The sequence below is a fragment of the Centropristis striata genome, chromosome 17 (genome assembly GCF_030273125.1).
Source record: "Centropristis striata isolate RG_2023a ecotype Rhode Island chromosome 17, C.striata_1.0, whole genome shotgun sequence".
NCBI classification, from domain to species: domain Eukaryota; kingdom Metazoa; phylum Chordata; class Actinopteri; order Perciformes; family Serranidae; genus Centropristis; species Centropristis striata.
The window spans coordinates 30,122,184-30,142,180 of NC_081533.1; the positions used below are offsets into that span (position 1 = coordinate 30,122,184).

At 39.0% G+C, this 19,997-nt stretch overlaps 1 protein-coding gene across 4 annotated transcripts in view; it reads right to left on the bottom strand.

The window, feature by feature from the left end:
- Positions 1–341: 341 nt before the first annotated feature.
- Positions 342–19,997, bottom strand: part of ablim2 (actin binding LIM protein family, member 2) — a 134,679-nt gene continuing 115,023 nt past the window's right edge. For 3 of the 4 annotated variants that reach the window (XM_059354207.1, XM_059354208.1, XM_059354206.1), the window contains 6 exons: positions 18,184–18,291; positions 13,150–13,203; positions 9,546–9,583; positions 9,258–9,366; positions 9,082–9,140; positions 7,412–7,792 (listed from right to left, as the gene is read on the bottom strand). In XM_059354207.1, coding sequence (XP_059210190.1) covers positions 7,712–7,792; positions 9,082–9,140; positions 9,258–9,366; positions 9,546–9,583; positions 13,150–13,203; positions 18,184–18,291 — 449 coding nt within the window. In that variant the 3' untranslated portion in view covers positions 7,412–7,711. Of the gene's footprint in view, positions 999–2,801; positions 2,883–2,996; positions 3,005–7,411; positions 7,793–9,081; positions 9,141–9,257; positions 9,367–9,545; positions 9,584–13,149; positions 13,204–18,183; positions 18,292–19,997 lie in introns of those variants that run through there. The other variant, XM_059354209.1, reaches the window with a different exon arrangement.

The window sequence follows — 19,997 nt, forward strand, 5'->3', positions numbered from 1 at the left end:
CAAGTATGGCGACACAAAATAAAACGTGGCGCTTTTCGAAGCGGATAAAAAGGATAACTATAATGTATGGCGGAATAGCACTTGGGAGCACTTCGACTCGGCGCAGTAATATCATCACTCCTGACGAAAGTGAGAGGGAGCGGAAGTGATGATATTACTGCGCCGAGTCGAAGTGCTCTTCTAACTGTCCATCTGTTTGGATCCTAATGAATGAACGGGGCTAAGCTAAGTGCTAGCCAAGTAGCTCCGTGCGCCAGGGCGATTGAGTGCACGCATTGAGACGCAAGAGGTCTGTATCAACTCTTCTTACTTACCCGAATAACATGTTTTAATATGAAAAAACGGTGGAGTGTTCCTTTAAAATGATGTAAAGACAGTGAGAAAGAAAGGGCAGAGCATCAAACAGATATGTACAGACTGATAAGAGGATGGAAACCATCTAGTTGCTGATGTGAAACTTAAGATAGAAACAGCCAGAAACCTGGGGAAGACCTGTCTGAGATATTTGTAATCAGTAAGTTATGATTTTACCAGGGTCTATGAAAGCACTGAGATGGGCGGGAGGATGCAGAAACCTCATGGGAGGCGAGGAGCATCAACACAGGCCATGCAAACACAGCTCCTCGTCCTCTTCTGGAAGGTTGGACGTCAAACATTCGGACCACATTGCATACAAAAAGCTTCGGATGCTGCCACATCATGAAAATGTTCCTGCACGGAGCGCCTCCCTGTGGCATCACAGGCAGGTGGCAGGACAATTTACAGATGGAAAGAAGGGGTATAATGGTGGTGCATGTATAGATATTTCAAATGGGTTGGTTTTTCTTTTGTGCTTCCTCCCACACAGGACGGATGCTTGCTGAGATGCTTTTTTTTTTTTCGGTTTAAAAAAGGCGTGCCTTCTTCTTCATGTCGTTCTTCTTCCACAGGGCCAGGCGGTCGAACTGATCCAGGGTCATGCCGAAAACCTGCATGAAGTCCTCAGGAGATAGATGCCTCTAAAAACAGGAAAAAATGACAAACATAGTGAAAAAGACATATATTGTAAATGAAGCTGCTTGTCCTTTTAATGAACTGTCCTCACTACTCAAATGGTGTTTGATGATAGCCTGGGTATACCCATACTGCCTTGCGCGCTCAAATTTAATTTCGAACCTCCATCCAGTCTGGCAACGAGGAAGCTTTCTTAGCCCTGTTTTAGGGATCCAATCACAGAGCGGGGAGGGACGGCAAGACGATGACGCGTACTACTCGGCACTTGGAAGCTTGTAGTTTTCTTACGGATCCAACATGGTTGCAGCAGACGCGAAACTCTCTTTAGCTGTAGATGGTGTTTTAAATAGTTTAGAGCGAAAGCTGAAAGGCGAAAGGTCTCTCGGCGGCTCCGCTGTCTCCCAGCTCGTAGCGGGATCACCGGTACCATAACGCCGGTGATCTCGCTACGAGCCGGGGGACAGCGGAGCCGCCGAGAGACCCACAGCAGCTTGTTTATTGCTCATAAAATCAGTGGATGTGTGTGGCTGAATGACATGAGGGGGAATAAAGCGTGAACGAATGCTATAGCTAACTACACCACAGTCATATGACTTGAACGTCACTAGCGTTAGCTTAAAACTCTCTCCAAACAAGCTAAACAGTGTTTTTGACAAGCTAGCAAAACTGTAGCACTGGAAAACACAACTAGCTAAAATCAATCAATCAATCAATCAGTCAATCAATCAAATCAGTCAAATTTGTCACATGAAATCCCACAATGTTCAGTTCTAGTGAGCTCCTTCAGCTCCTCCACCTGTGTATTAATAATGTTGGAGCAGAATGTGGCCACGTCCTCCATATTCATGCAGTTTAACATAATGCAGTTCTGTGTTTCACATTTTAATTCAACTGTCCAGTGTGTGGCCCTTTGCTCTGATCCAGTAGAGGTCTTTACTGTTTCTCATGTTTTATTTGCTACTCTGAAATTAAACTTGAGTACACTGCAAAAAAGCCAACTTGTATTTTTTGGCCTAAAACAGTGATTTAAGTTGGTAAAACTTGGAAATATAAATTATTGACATTTAGGGCAATAATGTAAGTTAGCACAACAAAGGAAGCCAGTTGTCTGCTCAAAAACAAGTTGGTGAGTTGTTGTTACTTATATCTTTAAGTTGGGGTTCAAAACAAGGGATAATAGTTCTGATAACTCTTATTTCTTTGTTGTGAAATTAGGTCATTAGCGAAAGCTAGCGGCCAACTGATGCTAGCGGCTAACTGATGCTAGCGGCGCTGCTTGTTACAGCTACAAGAGTAGCCATTAGCATATCAATGCCAACTCAAAATTGTGGTCACAACATTAGCTGACATTCATAGCGGCGTTACAATCGTGCCAGAGAAATTCAGAGTTGAGCAAACTCAAAAACAAAACTTAAAATATTTAGTTTAATTGTCCAACTTAAAATTTTATTGAAGTTTGTTGCCTTGAAATTTTGAGTTCACCCAACTTTTCTTTTTTTGCAGTGTAACATTATTCATGTTTTTTCCTTTGGGTTAATTGAACCCAATACACTTTAACTCATTAACAATTGAAAATATAAAACCTGGGCTGAATTACAGATGAATGTAATTGTATTGTATCAGCATTAAATTACAATGCATTGCATATATAAAACACAGGAAAATGTGCAATCATTTTCCCACCTTAGCAGAAACTGGAGATAGCTTTTCTTTAAGCTTTCACTAATCTGATCCTACATGGCTACCCAGGCTTCTCAGGCTTTTAATGACTGCTGAATAGAATAGGATGAATGATAATGAGAGCTCACCTCCAGTCTGGTGCGGTCTACTTCTCTGGGAAGCTTCACTTTCACTCTATGCGTCACTGCCAGAAGTTCATAAGGGTAAATCTGGCAAACACAAAGGTTGTGGGAGATTTTTCAGGGAATACAATTATAATCCATGTCTAAACAAAGCTGCCAAGAAAATAATTGTAAAGTCTTAACAAATAAGAGAAAGCTTACCTTGTATTCTGAGAAGGAGGAAAAAAGAGAGAAAGAGAGAATTAATCTGGCGAAACAATACATTTTTATTTGGATTTCAACAGAGCCTGAACAAAAATGACACCTTGTGGACTGACTCATTAGAAATATTGGCTTTCTATGCCAGTTATGTGGTTGGCATCATGTCAAGATACAGCCAGCACTGTTCTCACACTCTTGTAAACACAAGATGGGAATTCTGCAGCTGGAAAAATGATATCACCCCTCCAGTACCTCCAGTAACTGATCTGGAGCCAGAGCTGCAGGGCTCTGTATGCTCCATCACAGTGTACTGAGTGATTGTAAACTGACCTCAGATCTGTACTTAAAGGAGAAATGAAACAGGCCTATTTACATTTCATGGTTTAAAACTGGAGTGCAGGGTTTTCCCATATAAATGGACATCCATTATATTCGGCCTCTTGCAATATAAGCATGTGTCGACAGTGTTTGTGTTATTAAAAGTTCTGCACTGCAGGTTTAAGATATTAGCTAATACTATTATATAGGGGGAAAGGTTAGTTTTTCGGGCACTGAGCCTGTGACCAATTGAAACAATAAATTTGTGAAGTTCAAGGTGGTGTTGGGTGATGCAGGAGGACTTCTGAGACTTGGACATCAAAGGGCCATTTCATGACCCAAAGTTTATTCCGTTTCAATGGAACTCTGGTGCGGTTAAATCCTTGTTACGGTTCATTTAGTCGCTTGTGAACGCTCCAATTGTACTCTGATGCGGACCAAAACAACCGGTCTGAGACCGCCTGCCAGAGGGGGTAACCCTAGTGCGGTTCGATTGCACTGTAAACATAATCCTACCCAATTACAGGAAATGAACCAACACGCAGCAGATTGGGGGCTACCTGTCCAGGCATTTAGTGAGATGTAAACAGAACAACAGATGCAACATGACTGGCAGTGCGCGCAGATGGCACAAGGCGACAAACGTCGCCGGTAAAACAGAGGATTAATGTTCCATTAGTAAGACTTAGGGTGCTTTCACACCAACAGCAGTTGGTGCGCACCAAACAGTCCATTCGAACCAAAAGCTCTTAGTTCGGATCGTTTTCGTCAGTGTGAAAGCATTCGAGTGCGCACTAAATCAAGCGGACCGAGACCTCCAAAAAGAGGTGGTCTCGGTCCGCTTGATTCTGCACCAAATGCCAACCTCTGGTGCGGTCCCTCTGGTGAGAACGCAAACCTGGACCAACTCAGGTCTAAACTAACTATTCGAAATGCATCAATGCTTAATTTGCGTGCTGCGTGTATATTCTCCTACATTCATTCAGCAGCAGCAGCGCAAATCGTGTGACCTACCAACACATGTGTTGTGCGGCTGCTGAATGGATGTAGGGGAAAACACTGGTATGAAATTAATTTAATCTGTAATATACATGTTTCATTCGGTACAACCTCATACATTTCAAAATTCTTCTCAGAGTAGCATACTGATAACAATTGTTCAATAACTGTAGAATCTCATCATGTCTCAAACCAAGCTTAAAGTAGAATTTAATTTCATCTTCCAAACGAGCCATAGCCTATTCAGAAATGGGTAATGTTGACGATATAAAAAGCAAGGACCATCGAACGTGTCGCTCCATCGTGAAAGTTCAAATTACCGCTTATTTCTACTGGAAGATGACGAAATGTCATTCAGACCAATGTGGTTCGTTTGCATGTGTGAACGCGGACCACACACAGTCTGTATGCTACAATGTAACAATTTTACTGCCTGGTGCCGACCAAATAATCGAACTAGCGGTGTGAAAGCACCCTTAGGCTACGGTCAGACTGCAGCCTGAAGTGACCCAAATCCGATTTTTTCGCCCCTATGCGACCTGCATCTGATCTTTTAATGACAGTCTGAACGACACAGATCCGATTTTTTCAAATGCGATCCAGGCCACTTGGATATGTGGTCCTAAAACCGATACATATCTGATCTTTTGACATGCGACTCCAGTCTGAACGGCCAGGTCGCATTCATCATACATAGGCTTACTGCTGGCGGCCATGTTTTCCGCTACTTCCATAAACACTGAGCACGCTCGCTGCGTGTGACGTCGTCGTGTCCTCCAATGCGCATGCGGGACACTTTTGGTACGTTTAATGTTCACACTGGAGATCACATACAAGTCGCATTTAATTGGAAATGTGAACGACCTTGCAAAAAAATCGGATTCCACAAAAAAATCCGAATTGAGCATTAAGCCTTTGCTGTCTGAACGCAGCCTAATTGACATTGCAGCGCACACAGAGAGTCCAGCGTTTGTGTGGTACGCTAATGGTGCGTTCAAGGTCTATACGAATGTCAGAATTTTCGATGTTGTTCCAAGTTCCAAGTTCCGACTTTCAAGTTTCGACTTTTAAGTTCCGACTTTCAGTGTAAATTGAACACATCATAAGGCGTTAGCTAAGAACGTGTTAGACCCGCCTTCAAAATAAAAGCAAACACATGTAGCTTTCAAAATAAGAGCACATGGATGTGTAAGCAGAGTCCACCACAGAATTTACAAGAAGACTGTCAAAATATGACGCCTTAAACAAAACAGAAGAACCCTTATTCTCCTTAACAATAATTCATTAAAAATATGCAATGATTAAGATGTTTCAAGTCAGTAAATTTGTTTGGCTGCACTGGGAATTTCATGTACAAACTTCTTTTTATTTATGTAAATTGGTTGGTTTTTGTTTTCACTACAGTTCATTTAAAATGTCTGTAAATGTAAAACCTATTTTGGTTAAGGCATGGAGTGGAAAAATAACTCATTGAGTTTAAATCATTTTCTGACAGCTTCGTCCCCCAGTTCAAAAATCCCATCTGCGCCCCTGACTTAGACTCCTGCTGATGTCTGATGTTTGATTGACATCTGGGCTGAAGAACACATACAGGAGATTCTGAATTAAGTCCACAAAAACAATTACATTTATAAAATCATTCAAGATTAACTGGAGGCGAAAGGATTTGCACGATAGATCAGGGCAGTCAAGATGAAAACATTTCAACAGCAATATTTCATGTTTATTTTCATGTTTAGATCACCGCCAACTTTCCAACCAAGAAGAAAGAATACTGCAATTATATTTCCAGCTCTCCACCTTCTTTTTTTATTTGGTCCGCTTACATTTCTTCACTGTGAAAGTAAACTAGACTAAATCAGTGGTGGGAAGTAACTAAGTACATTTACTCAAGTACTGTACTTAAGTACAATTTTGAGATCTTGTACTTTACTTAAGTATTTCCATTTTATGTAACTTTATACTTCTACTCCACTACATTTAGAGGCAAATATTGTACTTTTTACTCCACTATATTTAGCTGACAGCTTTAGTTACTTTTCAGATTCAACATGAAAAAATATGTAATATGATTACACATTAATAAAACATAACAGTGCATTAAGTAGTTAAAATTATCTGGACAACAGTAAAATGCTACTTATATAAATGCATCAATACAAATAATCTTATAATATATTTAACATATAAAACAATCTGTGTGGGTTCATTCTGCATAACGAGTACTTTTACTTTTGATACTTTAAGTACATTTTGGTGCTGATACTTTTGTACTTTTACCTCAGTATGTTTTGAATGCAGGACTTTTACTTGTAGTGGAGTAATTTCACAGTGTTTTATTGGTACTTTTACTTCAGTAAGGGATCCTAATACTCCTTCCACCACTGGACTAAATACAGAATGAACCAAAAGTACCAATTTCACTCTGATTCGGACGAACTAAACGGACTAGGGTTGTGAAAGAACCCAAACTCTGCCATTTGAAATATCAGTACGAAAAGATGAATAACTGTGTCCAAACAAAATCTGATAAACATTTTGAGGCAATTACAGTTACTGAATTTGGATGAATTCAGTAACTATGGTTTAGTCTTTGGCCCTAAAGACTGGACATGGAAAATGATTTAAACAATCAATAAATTATCAGAATTGCAGGTTGCAGAATCAATATGGTTTCATGTATTTTACAAGGCATTGTAGGCATAGGCAAGTGAAAAAAAGTCTGCAAACCAGCAGCATGTAGGACAGGGGTGTCAAACTCTGGCCCGCGGGCCAAATTTGGCCCGCAGTGTAATTTTATTTGGCCCGCGAGGCAATACCAAATTATTATCTTATTATTGTACTATAAAAGCTGACCCGCCGGTATTATGCGGCGCATTTACCGCTAATACTACAAATCCCACAATGCCCTGCTGTTGTTTTGGCGCGTCAATCAGGACAGGACCCAGAAACGCTCCTCTGTGACAGTCGTCATAGCAACCTCAAGCTAGAGCTGTCTCCCAGCTACCCCTTCCCAAAAATGGCGAAAAGAAAGGCAGAATTTATTAACCTGTTGAAAAAGTTTAATTTGATATTTAAATCAGAAGGATGCAAATAGAAAAGAGGCATACGATTTTTATTTATTTTTTATTTAATAAATTAATGACATTGATGTGTTTTTTATTTGAAATTTGATTTTGCATGTCTGCACTATTTAGTTATATATTGTATGTTTATAAGCGTTGCTGGTTCCATATTTAATGTTAAAGCAATACATGTTTGGTATATATTAAAAGGTTTATTTGTTCAATGTTGGCCCGCGATTTTATTCAAGTTTTAAATTTTGGCCCATTGTGTATTTGAGTTTGACACCCCTGATGTAGGAGGACGAGAACAAAGAACAGGGGGGAAACGTTGTTTCATTTATTTTCACCCTCACCTCTCATGCCTCCCCAGCTCTGAGAGTCTGGATCCACTTCATCCTCCACCATCTCAGCAGCCTATGGGAACACACACATGAAACACAGAGCTGTTAGACTATTATACAGATGTCCTGACCTGCTAAATGCTGTCATGAACATTGGTGGGGTTCATTAAAGCCAGGGTTCATCTGGCAGGCCTTTTGGTCAATGCTTTGCCGCTGATTGGCTCTCATTGACTTATACAGGGGAAGAATTGTATTCATGCATATTTTATTTTGTGCGGGCAGTACATTTTACATTTTATTTTATTTATTTTTATCCCATTTTTAATTTATTTTATCTTATTGCATCTTACTGTTCTATTGTTTACTACATCTCTTTGTATTGTGTTATGTATTTATTGTTTGTGCAGCACTTTGGAAACCTTGTGTTTGCTAAAATTGTGCTATATAAATAAAGTGGATTGGATTGAAGACTGGAGGGAAATTATATCAAGATATCATGAATGCTCAGATTTAGGCATTTTAGCATTTTTTTCAGCTTACTCATGAACTTGGAACATCCTGCACAAACCTAACATTTTTAAAAGCTACCATCAACAGTGAGGTCATTTTTTTTATCCACTTGACCCAGCTTGTACAAAATCGAAACCTGCAAAAAAAAGTGCAGACATTCGTCCGTTTGGTTGCTGATGAGAAAATCAATTAAATACGAAGTCTGAATATGAAGTCTGCTCCCCCATGAGCCAAAGAGTAGCCTGGGCTCATGCTATCTGACAACTAGTGAAGTGACAACGAAGCTTCATGAACCATTTGCTTTATTTTTTGACCCCACTAGATGGCGGTCTCGGCTTTAAAAAAAAGGCTCTAGCAATGGTAATTGAGTGTGTTTTCAGCCTTTTGTTGAATGAAGAGCGCCATCTAATGGGCTCAGAAAGTAAAGAAAATGGTTTATGAAGCTTCGTTGTCACTTCACTAATGACAACATCGTAGACACATCGTGCCCATATGGTTTGATCATCTTCCATCCTGATTCACTGTGGACAGTCTCTGCTCAAAACTAAAGGTGACAAAAAATATGACTTATCTTTTCAAAAAAGACTTTAATTCATTTTAGCACACCCTTTTATTTTCAGACATATAATCTGTTTCATTGGATATTTTTCATTCTTGTATTATTTTAATTTGTTTGATGCTTTTATTGTAAAGCAGTTGGAAGAAATGCATTACATTTAGCACTGACCATTCATCAAGTGTCTACAAAACAAGACAATGGCAGCTTTTGGTATCTTTTTAATTCCAAGTTACAGGAAGTACCATGGATTGTTTAAAGTACGTGCTCCACTACATTGTGTGCCAGCAGCTTACCTTGTAGATGCCGTTCCTTCCATAGCCGGGTAAGGATGCAGACTTATTGTAGGGGAAATCTGCCAAGATAAAAAAAAACTATAATAATTCTCCTTTCATAATTGAGCTTCCCCTCAATTAGTGTATCGTTTGAATTATGTCACTCACACAAGCTGAACTTGAGATTAGCTACTCACTAGGCTCGGAAGTATCAGTGGGCAGGCTGCAGGTCGATTTGCGGGGATCCACGTCTTCTACACCCATGTGTCCATCAATCTCACTCTTCAAGATCATCCAACTGGTCCTCTACATAGTGAGCGAGAGAGAGAGAGAGAGAGAGAGAGAGAGAGGGAAATGGAAAGAAGTGATGGATGGTGGCAACGTATGAGTTAGTGAATTAGTAAATGGATGAACAGCATTTGTAAAGTTTGAAAAGAGTACTTGAAAAGAGATGGATGAAGACAGAAAAATACATTCAGACCCACCTTGCTATCCTCCCCATCCTGCCAAGATGTTCTAGAAGCTGTAAAACAGTCAAATGTTAATGTTTCAGCTCCTCCATACTACCGAATTAACTCTAACCGTTACACCATCAGCATCTACAGGGGGCTGGGTATAGAGCAGCCACATTTGTGTGAACACTGTAGTTAGAGTGCTGCACTGACATTTGCAAGCCTGACCCATTGGTCAACATACCTCAACAACTACAGCCCTGATTACAATAAAAGTTGGTATGAATATCCATGATCCATGATTAACTCCCCTGGTCCTGGTCAAAAGTTTACCCTGAATAAATGGCTGGATTTCCATTGAATTTGAATAATCGTTGTGACCAGAGGATAACACTTAACAATTTAAAAATTGTCCTCTGGAATCAAAAAATTCTGTCTACAAATGACTCACTAATTTAAATTCCTCTCTTACTGTGATCTCGGGACGTCCAAGGCACAACGACATGAAATGAGGTAACAGGTTGTTGTAGCTGCTCCGGTCAGTTAAGGAGGAGCATCACAGCGTTAGCTACAAGCTAGACACTGTGTTTTCATATTGAGTTGTATCCAAATAATGAATTCATGCCTTCATATTAATATTGTACATCCTCAATCTCATTACACTCCTTTACTTTATAGCTCTCATGCTACATTGAGTGTTTTTTCAGGAATACTAGCTTGTAGTGAAGTGACAACGAAGCTTCAATAACCGTTTTCTTTATTTTCGGAGCCCACTAGATGGCGCTCTTTGTTCAACAAAGGGCTAAAAACACACTCAATTACCATTGCTAGAGCCTATTCTCTAAGCCGAGACCGCCATCTAGTGGGGTCAAAAAAATAAAGCAAATGGTTCACAAAGCTTCGTTGTCACTTCACTTCTAGCTAGCTATCAGCTAGCTGCACACATAACACTTATATGGCACAAAGTGTTGTCAGGTTTTAATGAACCACTTGGATTTTACACAGTTTTCTCCAGAATTTCTGTATATATTTAGGTCTACTTCAAACTTAGCCTGTTTACATATCGACCAACAATGTGTTGCCTTTGCCAACGCTTCCCTTCAGAAAAACATTTTTGGATGTGAATTTCATGTAGATTTCTGTAAGTATTGGATATACTGTATGTTAAAATGTCAATTATGTCATGAAATGTTGTACATATGAGTCAACTATCCAAGAGTTGTTTGACAATCTCAGATTTGAAGGCATGGGGCTTGACTTGTGGGTTGGACACCCTGCCATGGAGAAACATATGGTTGGAAAACAATAAAGCTTGTTGAACGATCGGTTAGTTTACAAAACTAACGTCCAACGGGTGATGGTAATATTAGGGTTGGGGTTAACTTATAATTATGCAAGGTTTCATGTAGGTTTAATCACGGTTAGTAAACAACTTCTTATGAATGTGGCGGACAGTTGTGTTTTTCTAGCTTCTTCCAAAGGTCACAAGAAGAGTCAATGTGGCGACACAACACTGTGTGCCTTACTTCCTGACACAGGAAGTAAGGCACGCCATTGACCCATCCTACTGCAGCAGGGCGAGGTTTGTTCGCACCTGCAGTGGGAGCCATGAAAACACATCCAAAAAACACAAAATAATGGGACAAAATGAATTCGTATTTTTTAAATTACCCTTCCTTTTCTTTCATTTGGACAATTTAATATACATATGATCACCTTACATGCTAAAATATTGGTACGTACATTGTCCAGAGTTATCTAGATACTAGTGAAGTGACAACGAAGCTTCATGAGCCATTTTCTTTATTTTCGGAGCCCACTAGATGGTGCTGTTTGTTCAACAAAGGGCTGAAAACACACTCAATTACCATTGCTGGAGCCTTTTTTAAGGCCAAGACCGCCATCTAGTGGGGTCAAAAAACATAGCAAATGGTTCAAGAAGCTTCGTTGTCACTTCATTACTAGAAACCTGTAGTGAAACCCACTTATCATGTATCAGATTACTTGACTAATGAGCCAAATTTCCATAAAAAGCAAGTGCAGTCCATCTTCCATATAATGTCACTTTTCACAGCTTCAAGGGTAAAACTGGCAGTCTTATTGTTGGCCTGTACCTTATTTTATACCCTTGTAAAGCACTTTGTGTTATTTTTCCCTGTGAAAAGCACTTTATAAATAAAATTTACTTACTTATTTACTTACAAAGAAGAATCTTTTCCACTTTTATTGGCAGACAGCCCATATACACATTGCTGACAGCCAGTTCATGGATCTCTTGGACTATGCCATATACAGCTGATTTACTTGTCATATTCAATAAAGTTTGACTAACTTTGCTACTTGTACGCATATCTATTTAGATATATGTACATTGAAGAACGTACATCAAAAGTTAAAACACACACAGTGGTAACACAGAATATGAAACAGTGATCAGATCAGTGAAATAATGATGTCGTCATAGAAAGTGAATCATCTACCCAACCACTCACAGTCACAACATCAACACTAAAACCAACAAATGAGCTGGTGAGATGAGTGCAGACATGCATGAACATGGTGAGCAAATTAACATGCAAGAGCCCCATTTCCAATAACAATAATTCCCAATGTATGACCAGATACTAAAATTTATCTTGAGGGAAAAACTCCTTCAAGAACAACTCCCTAATCAGTGATGTCACAGAAGGTGTTTTTCATTTGTCATCTCCTGTGACATGAGCGATTATATTGTGGTTAGAAATGCAACACGCCCAAATGTTTCAGCTTGTAGGGCCAAGGGTCAGTGTTCTGCTTTCTTTCATCAAAACCTTTGGGTTGCAAATTTCAGATTTTTGATTTTTTCTGTCATAACATTGACTGCTAATGTTCGATCTTGATGGATTCTGCTCTTGTCCAAGTGGATTTTACAACATAGAATGGGTGCAGTATTTGTACACCAACATGTAGATGCATAGTAGTGAAGTGACAACGAAGCTTCATGAACCATTGTCTTTATTTTCTGAGCCCACTAGATGGCGCTCTTTGTTCAACAAAAGGCTGAAAACACACTAAATTACCATTGCTAGTGCCTCGAGTGGGGTCACAAAAAAAAAAGCAAATGGGTCATGAAGCTTCGTTGCCACTTCACTAGCATATACAGTACAGGCCAAACGTTTGGACACACCTTCTCATTCAATGTTTTTCCTTTATTTTCATGACTATTGACATTGTAAATTCATCAAAACTATTAATGAACACATGTGGAATTATGTACTTAACAAAAAAGTGTGAAATAACTGAAAACATGTCTTATATTCTAGTAAGCAAAGGGTGGTTACTTTGAGGAATCTAAAATACAAGACATGTTTTCAGTTATTTCACACTTTTTTTGTTAAGTACATAATTCCATATGTGTTCATTCATAGTTTTGATGCCTTCAGTGAGAATCTACAATGTAAATAGTCATGAAAATAAAGAAAAACGCATTGAATGAGAAGGTGTGTCCAAACTTTTGGCCTGTACTGTAGATCCATGGAGTCTACTAGGTGAGTGCAGAAGGAGAACTGGGATAAACAGATGAGTTGACTGACGAGCAACGTGCAACACATCGTGCAGAGACCAGACCAGAGAAGGAGGGGTTAAGAGGAGACTGTACCATGCTGTTTGTAGATGGGGGGTTTTCTATAGATATTATCTTTGACCAGAGTCTCTGAAGATGTGAACAGATGCAGAGGAAAGAAAATGGAAGAAGCCAACATGGGAGGGAGAGAAAGAAAGAGAGAATGGAGAAAAAGAAGCATGAGTTAGCAGTTATTGAGGGATGAGATATTTTGAGGAAGCAGAAGGGGGCTGCAGAATAGCTTGATTCAAAACAAGACATTTTTATTATGAAATTCAAAAACATCATCAATTTTAATATTATCCATGCAACATATTCAAAATATATCAATACATTGGTCTTTTTTTAATGGGGGATTATTTGATGCAGAACAATTCAATGACAGTCAAACAATATTATCCAACATGGTCTCACAGGAATCCGTGAAATAGCCACGGATTTGCTTAACTCAAAATCCGTGGAATAGCCACGGAATCACTCAAATTTCCGTGAAACTGACACGGATTTCGCTACAATGCAAGTGAATGACAATCATATCCCGTGGCTATTCCAACATACAAAGTGATTATGTACATTCACTGAGTTAATATTTAGAAAATAAAACATATATTTCTCGCTAGAAATGTGATCAAAATCCATTTTTATGGAGAAACTAAGTCAAAATATTGATTTTTTCACTAAAAATTAGAGAACTGTCTGCCATGTTTTTTGTTCTGACCGTTGGGACCTTAAAAGTCACGTGACTTGGAACAAACCAATAGGAAAAAATATCCATGGAATAGCCACGGGATATGACTGTCATTAACTTGCATTGTAGCGAAATCCGTGTCAGTTTCACGGAAATTTGAGTTATTCCGTGGCTATTCCACGGATTTTGAGTCAAGCGAATCCGTGGCTATTTCATGGATTCCTGTGAGACCAGGTTCATATTATCACATGGTCCCCAGGCATCAAACAGTCTTCTTGTATTAGCATTCTTTAGATATTTTCATAATATAATCATCACAGCAGTGGAGGAAAAGTTGAAGGATAATTAAAGTGTTGTTGCATTAGCTGTAGTATCAGGTGAAGAGCCTCTGGAGGATAATGACACCGAGATGCTTAGGAACAACTGTCATACATTAAGCCATAATACTGACATGACTTACCTAACCCTAACCCATGTTGGTCACCTAGTAGACTTCCATGTTTCTGTGTCTAGTAGTATCTGACACAATATCCATATGAAACAATTAACCCTCTATGGTACGGTGTTGCCCTCAGGTAACATGCCCATTTTTGGCCTGTCAAATTTCTACAATGCATATATTTGAGTGATGCAATACTAAGAGAAAGGAAGAGTATAGGGAACCAATAACAATCCTTTAATTTGTCACATGACCTCCAGGAGGCCATATTGAAACCCTTTTTTGCAGACTTTTCCAAAGTAAACAGCTTTGCCATTTTACCCACCTAATTTAAATTTTTTATTTTCCACAAGAGGGTTCAGGAGGGGCGGCAGTACTGCGTCACTTTTAAACGAAATGCTGAATTTAAAGAGGTTTCTTTTAACAAATACACATAATTGAATATCACGCCTTTTTTTTTTAGCAGCCCTCCGATTATCTGCATCACAGTTTACAGACCACCCCAATATTCTTCCTCTTTCATCAGTGAATTTTCTGAATTTTTATCATACACACCGCTTATAACAGGGTTTTAATAGCTGGTGATTTTAATCTACATGTTGATAATATCTCGGGCGCCATGTTGTGAGAATTTTTAATTTTTAATTTCATGGCCCTTTTCCATTTGGAAAAAAATATTCCTACTTATAGGTGAGTAAACCTTCATCTTCAATAGTTTCATGCAATTTATTTTCTCATAAAATAATGGAAACTTGTTAAAATGCAACTGTTGCCCTGAGGAAACAATGAACCATTATGGAATCAGCATGGCAGCATGAGATGTTGGCGTATGTTTACGTATTTATATAATGTTATAAAGCATACCATTCATCATCATTTAGACTTTATTTAGTCTATTTTAAGACAAAAAAAACCCACTCCAAACATTTTTTCCTAACTGGTATCATAATGCGTACCATAGAGCGTTAAAGACAAAGCCTAGTGGATAAGTGGATAATTGTTGGCTGTGTTTTTTTATTTAATTTTATTGAACTTGTTTCCAACATGGGATGACGACTGGTGGTATTAATGGGAACAATATGTTGGATCAAACTGGCAGTAATTAAGGATATACTGTTATATACTGTCACCTCCTGCTGAAATGCAGTTAAAATTTAATTTTAAATGATGCAATCTCATGTCAGATCATTGCTGTGTCAAAAATAAACTGTTTGAAATTAGCAAACAGTAGGGATAGTGGGGAAAAAAGGAATCCAGAAAAGAGTAGAGAAAAATAAGAAAATAATAAGAAAAAAGCAACAGGGCTTCATGCAAGAATCACTCATATTTTTGGATGAGGGATTTAAGGGAACTTGGCGTTGACACATTTTTTTCCTGACATTCCCAACTTAGATATTTCTCAAGTGGAAAAACACTTTTAATAAACATAAATATTTCAATACATTTTTGGACCACCAAAGGACCAGATGATGGTAAATACCATGTGGTCACATAGGGTTCTATGCAAAACGTTTTTTAACTTGCTATCCAGTGGTCTTTTGCACTTAAAGATACTTTTTAGGGATATAAATAACAATTTTCTTCACAATACGATATAATAAATATTCTTTGGGCAGCAATAAAAATATATATATTTTCTATATATTTTTCAGTATTTGTCATATCGTCGAGAATATTGTTGTTGCAAAAATACCCTAAAATATTGTGATAATCTTCTAAGGGCCATATCGGCCACCCCTACTTCACACAGAGGACCTGGCTTGGTAATACACCCATGACATAGGTGAGAGATAAAGAGATAAACTTGGTTAAAACAACATTTTAACTATTTCCCTAGAAACATTGTGTGACCGAATCATGGAATCATTTATGGAGTGCAGAGAGGTCACATATTGGTCTATGTTTTTTTGGTCTTTAGTCATAAAATCCACAGAGAGCAAAGCTGTGTTATAGCAATAGCTGCTCAAGTTCTTAGTCATGTAAATAGTTAGTAATTAGTTAATAGTGCCCTGCAATGGTCTGGTGGGATCAGCACCAGCCCCCCACGAGTTTGATCAATGGTTAAGGATAATAAATGAATGAATAGTTAATAGTTCTTACTATTTGAAATCAGAAAAAACAATTTCTTATTTATTCCTGTAAGCTACATTGTGGCTCTGCAATAACAGCATGGGCAGCTGTTGTAATATTTTGTCAAATACATATTCAGTAATGTGAAAAATATGAAAATGTGAACTTATATAGCACTTTTATCCAAAGTGTTTACACAGCAGATTGTGCTCATTAACCAGTTCACATACACATTCATACTGGTGGCCGAGGCTATCCTACAGTGGTGCCACCTGCCACCATTGGGAATTCATTCATACACCGATGAACGCAGCATCAGGAGCCATTTGGGGTTCAGTATCTTGCTCAAGGATACTTCGACATGTAGGCTGCCATGGTCTAGGATCGAACCACCGACCTTCCGGTTAGTGGGCGACCACTCTACCAACTAAGCCACAGCCGGCCTAAAAAAATATATAAAATGTTCATCCATTACAGCCCATATACAACATATGTTGACAGCTTCATAATACTTACCTGCATGTACCTGGAGAGAAAAGAGTGCAATGAACTGGAAAATATGTCTAATCTGGTTAAAACTAGGTAATTTGTTAAAACCTCCACTGACCATAGAGACATTGTAATTCTGCTCTTACGTAACACTCTGTTTGTGACTTCTCCCTGACTGCGATAATGCTGCTACCCTTAACTCTGACTGAAACCAAAATGTAAATGTTATACAATATGCCAGACTAGCTAACTGACAAATAATCACAATTAGCCATCACTAGTGTTAGCCAAAGATACCTAGCATTAGCATACAAAACAATTGCTGTGTTCCAATACCCATACTTCCATGAGTACACTTAAACGCAGTACACTATCCGCACTTACTAAGTACGCAGATTTCAGCAGGTGAGTGTTGTTCCAAATCTAATACTCCGTGGTGCACTTAACGGAAATGACGCTCGCGACGGCCGCCGCGGCTCGTCACTCGCGAAAAACTTCCGGCTTTAAACGGCGAAAAAATTATCCTTTGTGTTGTTTAATCTTTACTTCTACAATCCGACAATATGGCTCCATTAACGCAGCAAATGTGGAAAATGCGCCGGCGTCGTCAAAACAAACATTTTTTCCGAGCTGAGCGGCTCTGCCTGGCTCCGCCTCTTCCGCTACGTAGACAAGATGGCGGCCGTTGAGTGCGTATAGTGTACATTGTTCCACACTCAGCGTTTTGACCGTTATGAGGGCAACATCCAGGTCCTTTAGGTACACTTCTTTTCGCCGCAATCGGAATCGGAACACCCTGCGTACTCAAACTAAGTATAGTAAGTACGGGAAGTATGGGGATTGAAACACAGCAAATGAAAGTAAATGCATTTCACTCAACTGTCATATTACTAATACATCACATAAATACAGGCTGCTCATTTCTCCTGACAGAAAACATCATTGTAACATCAACACTGCATGCCAAGGCTTTGATTCTCCATGAAAACGTTAGCTAGAAAATTAGCTACTTGTCAACTTTACTAAGCTTCAGTCAAATATAATCAGGCCTGGTGTGGTCATACCTTCAATGTTGTTACCTTAAATCCATTTGCTGTATCCCTTTGATTCCCTTTGATTCCCTTTGAACTATTTAAACACTTAGCCTGGGTACACAAGTCAAACCACTCTGCCGTAGAGATCCTTTCCATCCCGAGTGTGATTATAGCCAACATGTTGATGTTTTAATCATATAGCAGTAATGAAGAAATGTACTGGGGGCAGTACAGCCAGCATTGCAAGAGGCAACAGACTTTACATTTTCAGTCAACTGACAGCCTGCTAGAATGTATAAAGATGTAGGAAAAAGTTAGGTTGCAAGCCGAGTGAGGTGGTTATGGCCTACCTGGTACATGGAAATGCCGGGGAGCAGCCACGTAAGTGGAAGTAGAGGAAGGGGATTTGCCATCAGAATAGGTGGATAGGCTGGGGGTACTCCGACCACTTTCACTACCTTCAGTTGGGGATGGAGTTGGGTGGGCATTGGATATGAAAAGCAAAAGGGAGAGGGTTTGGGAGATAACAAAGGGTGTTGGGGAGCAAAAAACCAGGGTTATGGTGAGCATATTTATAATGCTATGATTATTATATTGATGCAGGTGACTTGATCACCCAGCCATTTACTGTATTTACTTTTATTGTACTGAAACTGTCTTTAATCTATTCACTGTTTGACCTGTTAAGTGAGGAGACACAAAAAACATCCAATAGAATGTTGAAAGGCATTAGGTGAAGTTGGTGATATAATCTCTCCTGAGTATACTTTGAGATCCCCTACACCAGTAGTTCTCAACCTTTTTGAGTCGCGACCCCCAATTTAATATACATGTTGTCCGCGACCCCCGCTCACTGAACAGAATCTCACATGCACAGTTCAGATCACCCAAAAAAGAAACAAAATGACCAAAAAAGACACAAAATGACCAAAAAAACACACAAAATGACCAAAAAAGACACAAAATGACCAAAAAAAGACACAAAATGACCAAAAAAAGACACAAAATGACCAAAAAAAAAAAGACACAAAATGACAAAAAAAACAACACAAAATTACCAAAAAAAGACACAAAATTACCAAACAAACACACAAAATGACAAAAAAAACAACACAAAATTACCAAAAAAAGACATTAAATTACCAAAAAGACTAAAACACATGAACACTTTAACACAGTGGAGACAGAGCTGACTTCCAAAATTATTTGGCGACCCCCAGAAATCATCTCGCGACCCCAATTGGGGTCGGGACCCCAAGGTTGAGAATGGCTGCCCTACACAACCGTCACATTGGAAACATCACTACAAGAAGGCATGCTAGGCACAGGAACCACCTTGCATTGCTCTTGACCTATAAATATCCAATTCTATTCATTTTACCCAAAGCATATGACTAATAAAGACTGGCTAGTAAATGAACAGCTTTGATTTATCTTGTGCACAGCCACAGTCTTGCAGGTTGCATTCACTGTGAGTCTTTTGTCCTCACTCGTGATTAAGACCCCACCCCATGTAATGAGACCTCCACTAGAGTCTGCACTAGTGAAGTAACAACAAAGCTTTGTGAACCATTTGCTTTACTTTTAAACCCACTAGAAGGTGGTTTTGGCTTGGCCCACCAGATGGCCCTTTGTTGAACAAAAAGCGCCATCTAGTGGGCTCAGAAAATAATAAAAATGGTTCATGAAGCTTCTTTCGTTACTGTTTGACAGGGCTCCTACCTAGTCAAGCTGCTCCTGAACATATTTGACAGTACAGTCTGCTTTATATACCATTGAACTTGCTGAAGAGACTCATTAATTCTCAGAAATTGTCCAGAAACCAAGCCCATTTCCACATGCACAGCAGACAACTGGACTGCTGGTTTTCCAAAGTCCCCAGAAATAATTGGAAACAGCTGTTTAAGAGGAGCTGCTATTGTCCTCAAAAGTTCTTCATTTAAATTATAAAATAGCTCTAAGCTATACTGTATTCAGTAATGACCTCCCGCTTAGTTAAAGAGCTAAATGCTAAGTTCTTGCAAACATGTTGACACTGGGCCCATTAGTGGCACTACACTGAAAAAAGAAAATAGTTGAACCAACTTAATTGAATTGTTTCATTTGGTAACACCTAAATTAATTAAGTTCTTTCAAATTAATTTAATAAGTTAGATTAACACAA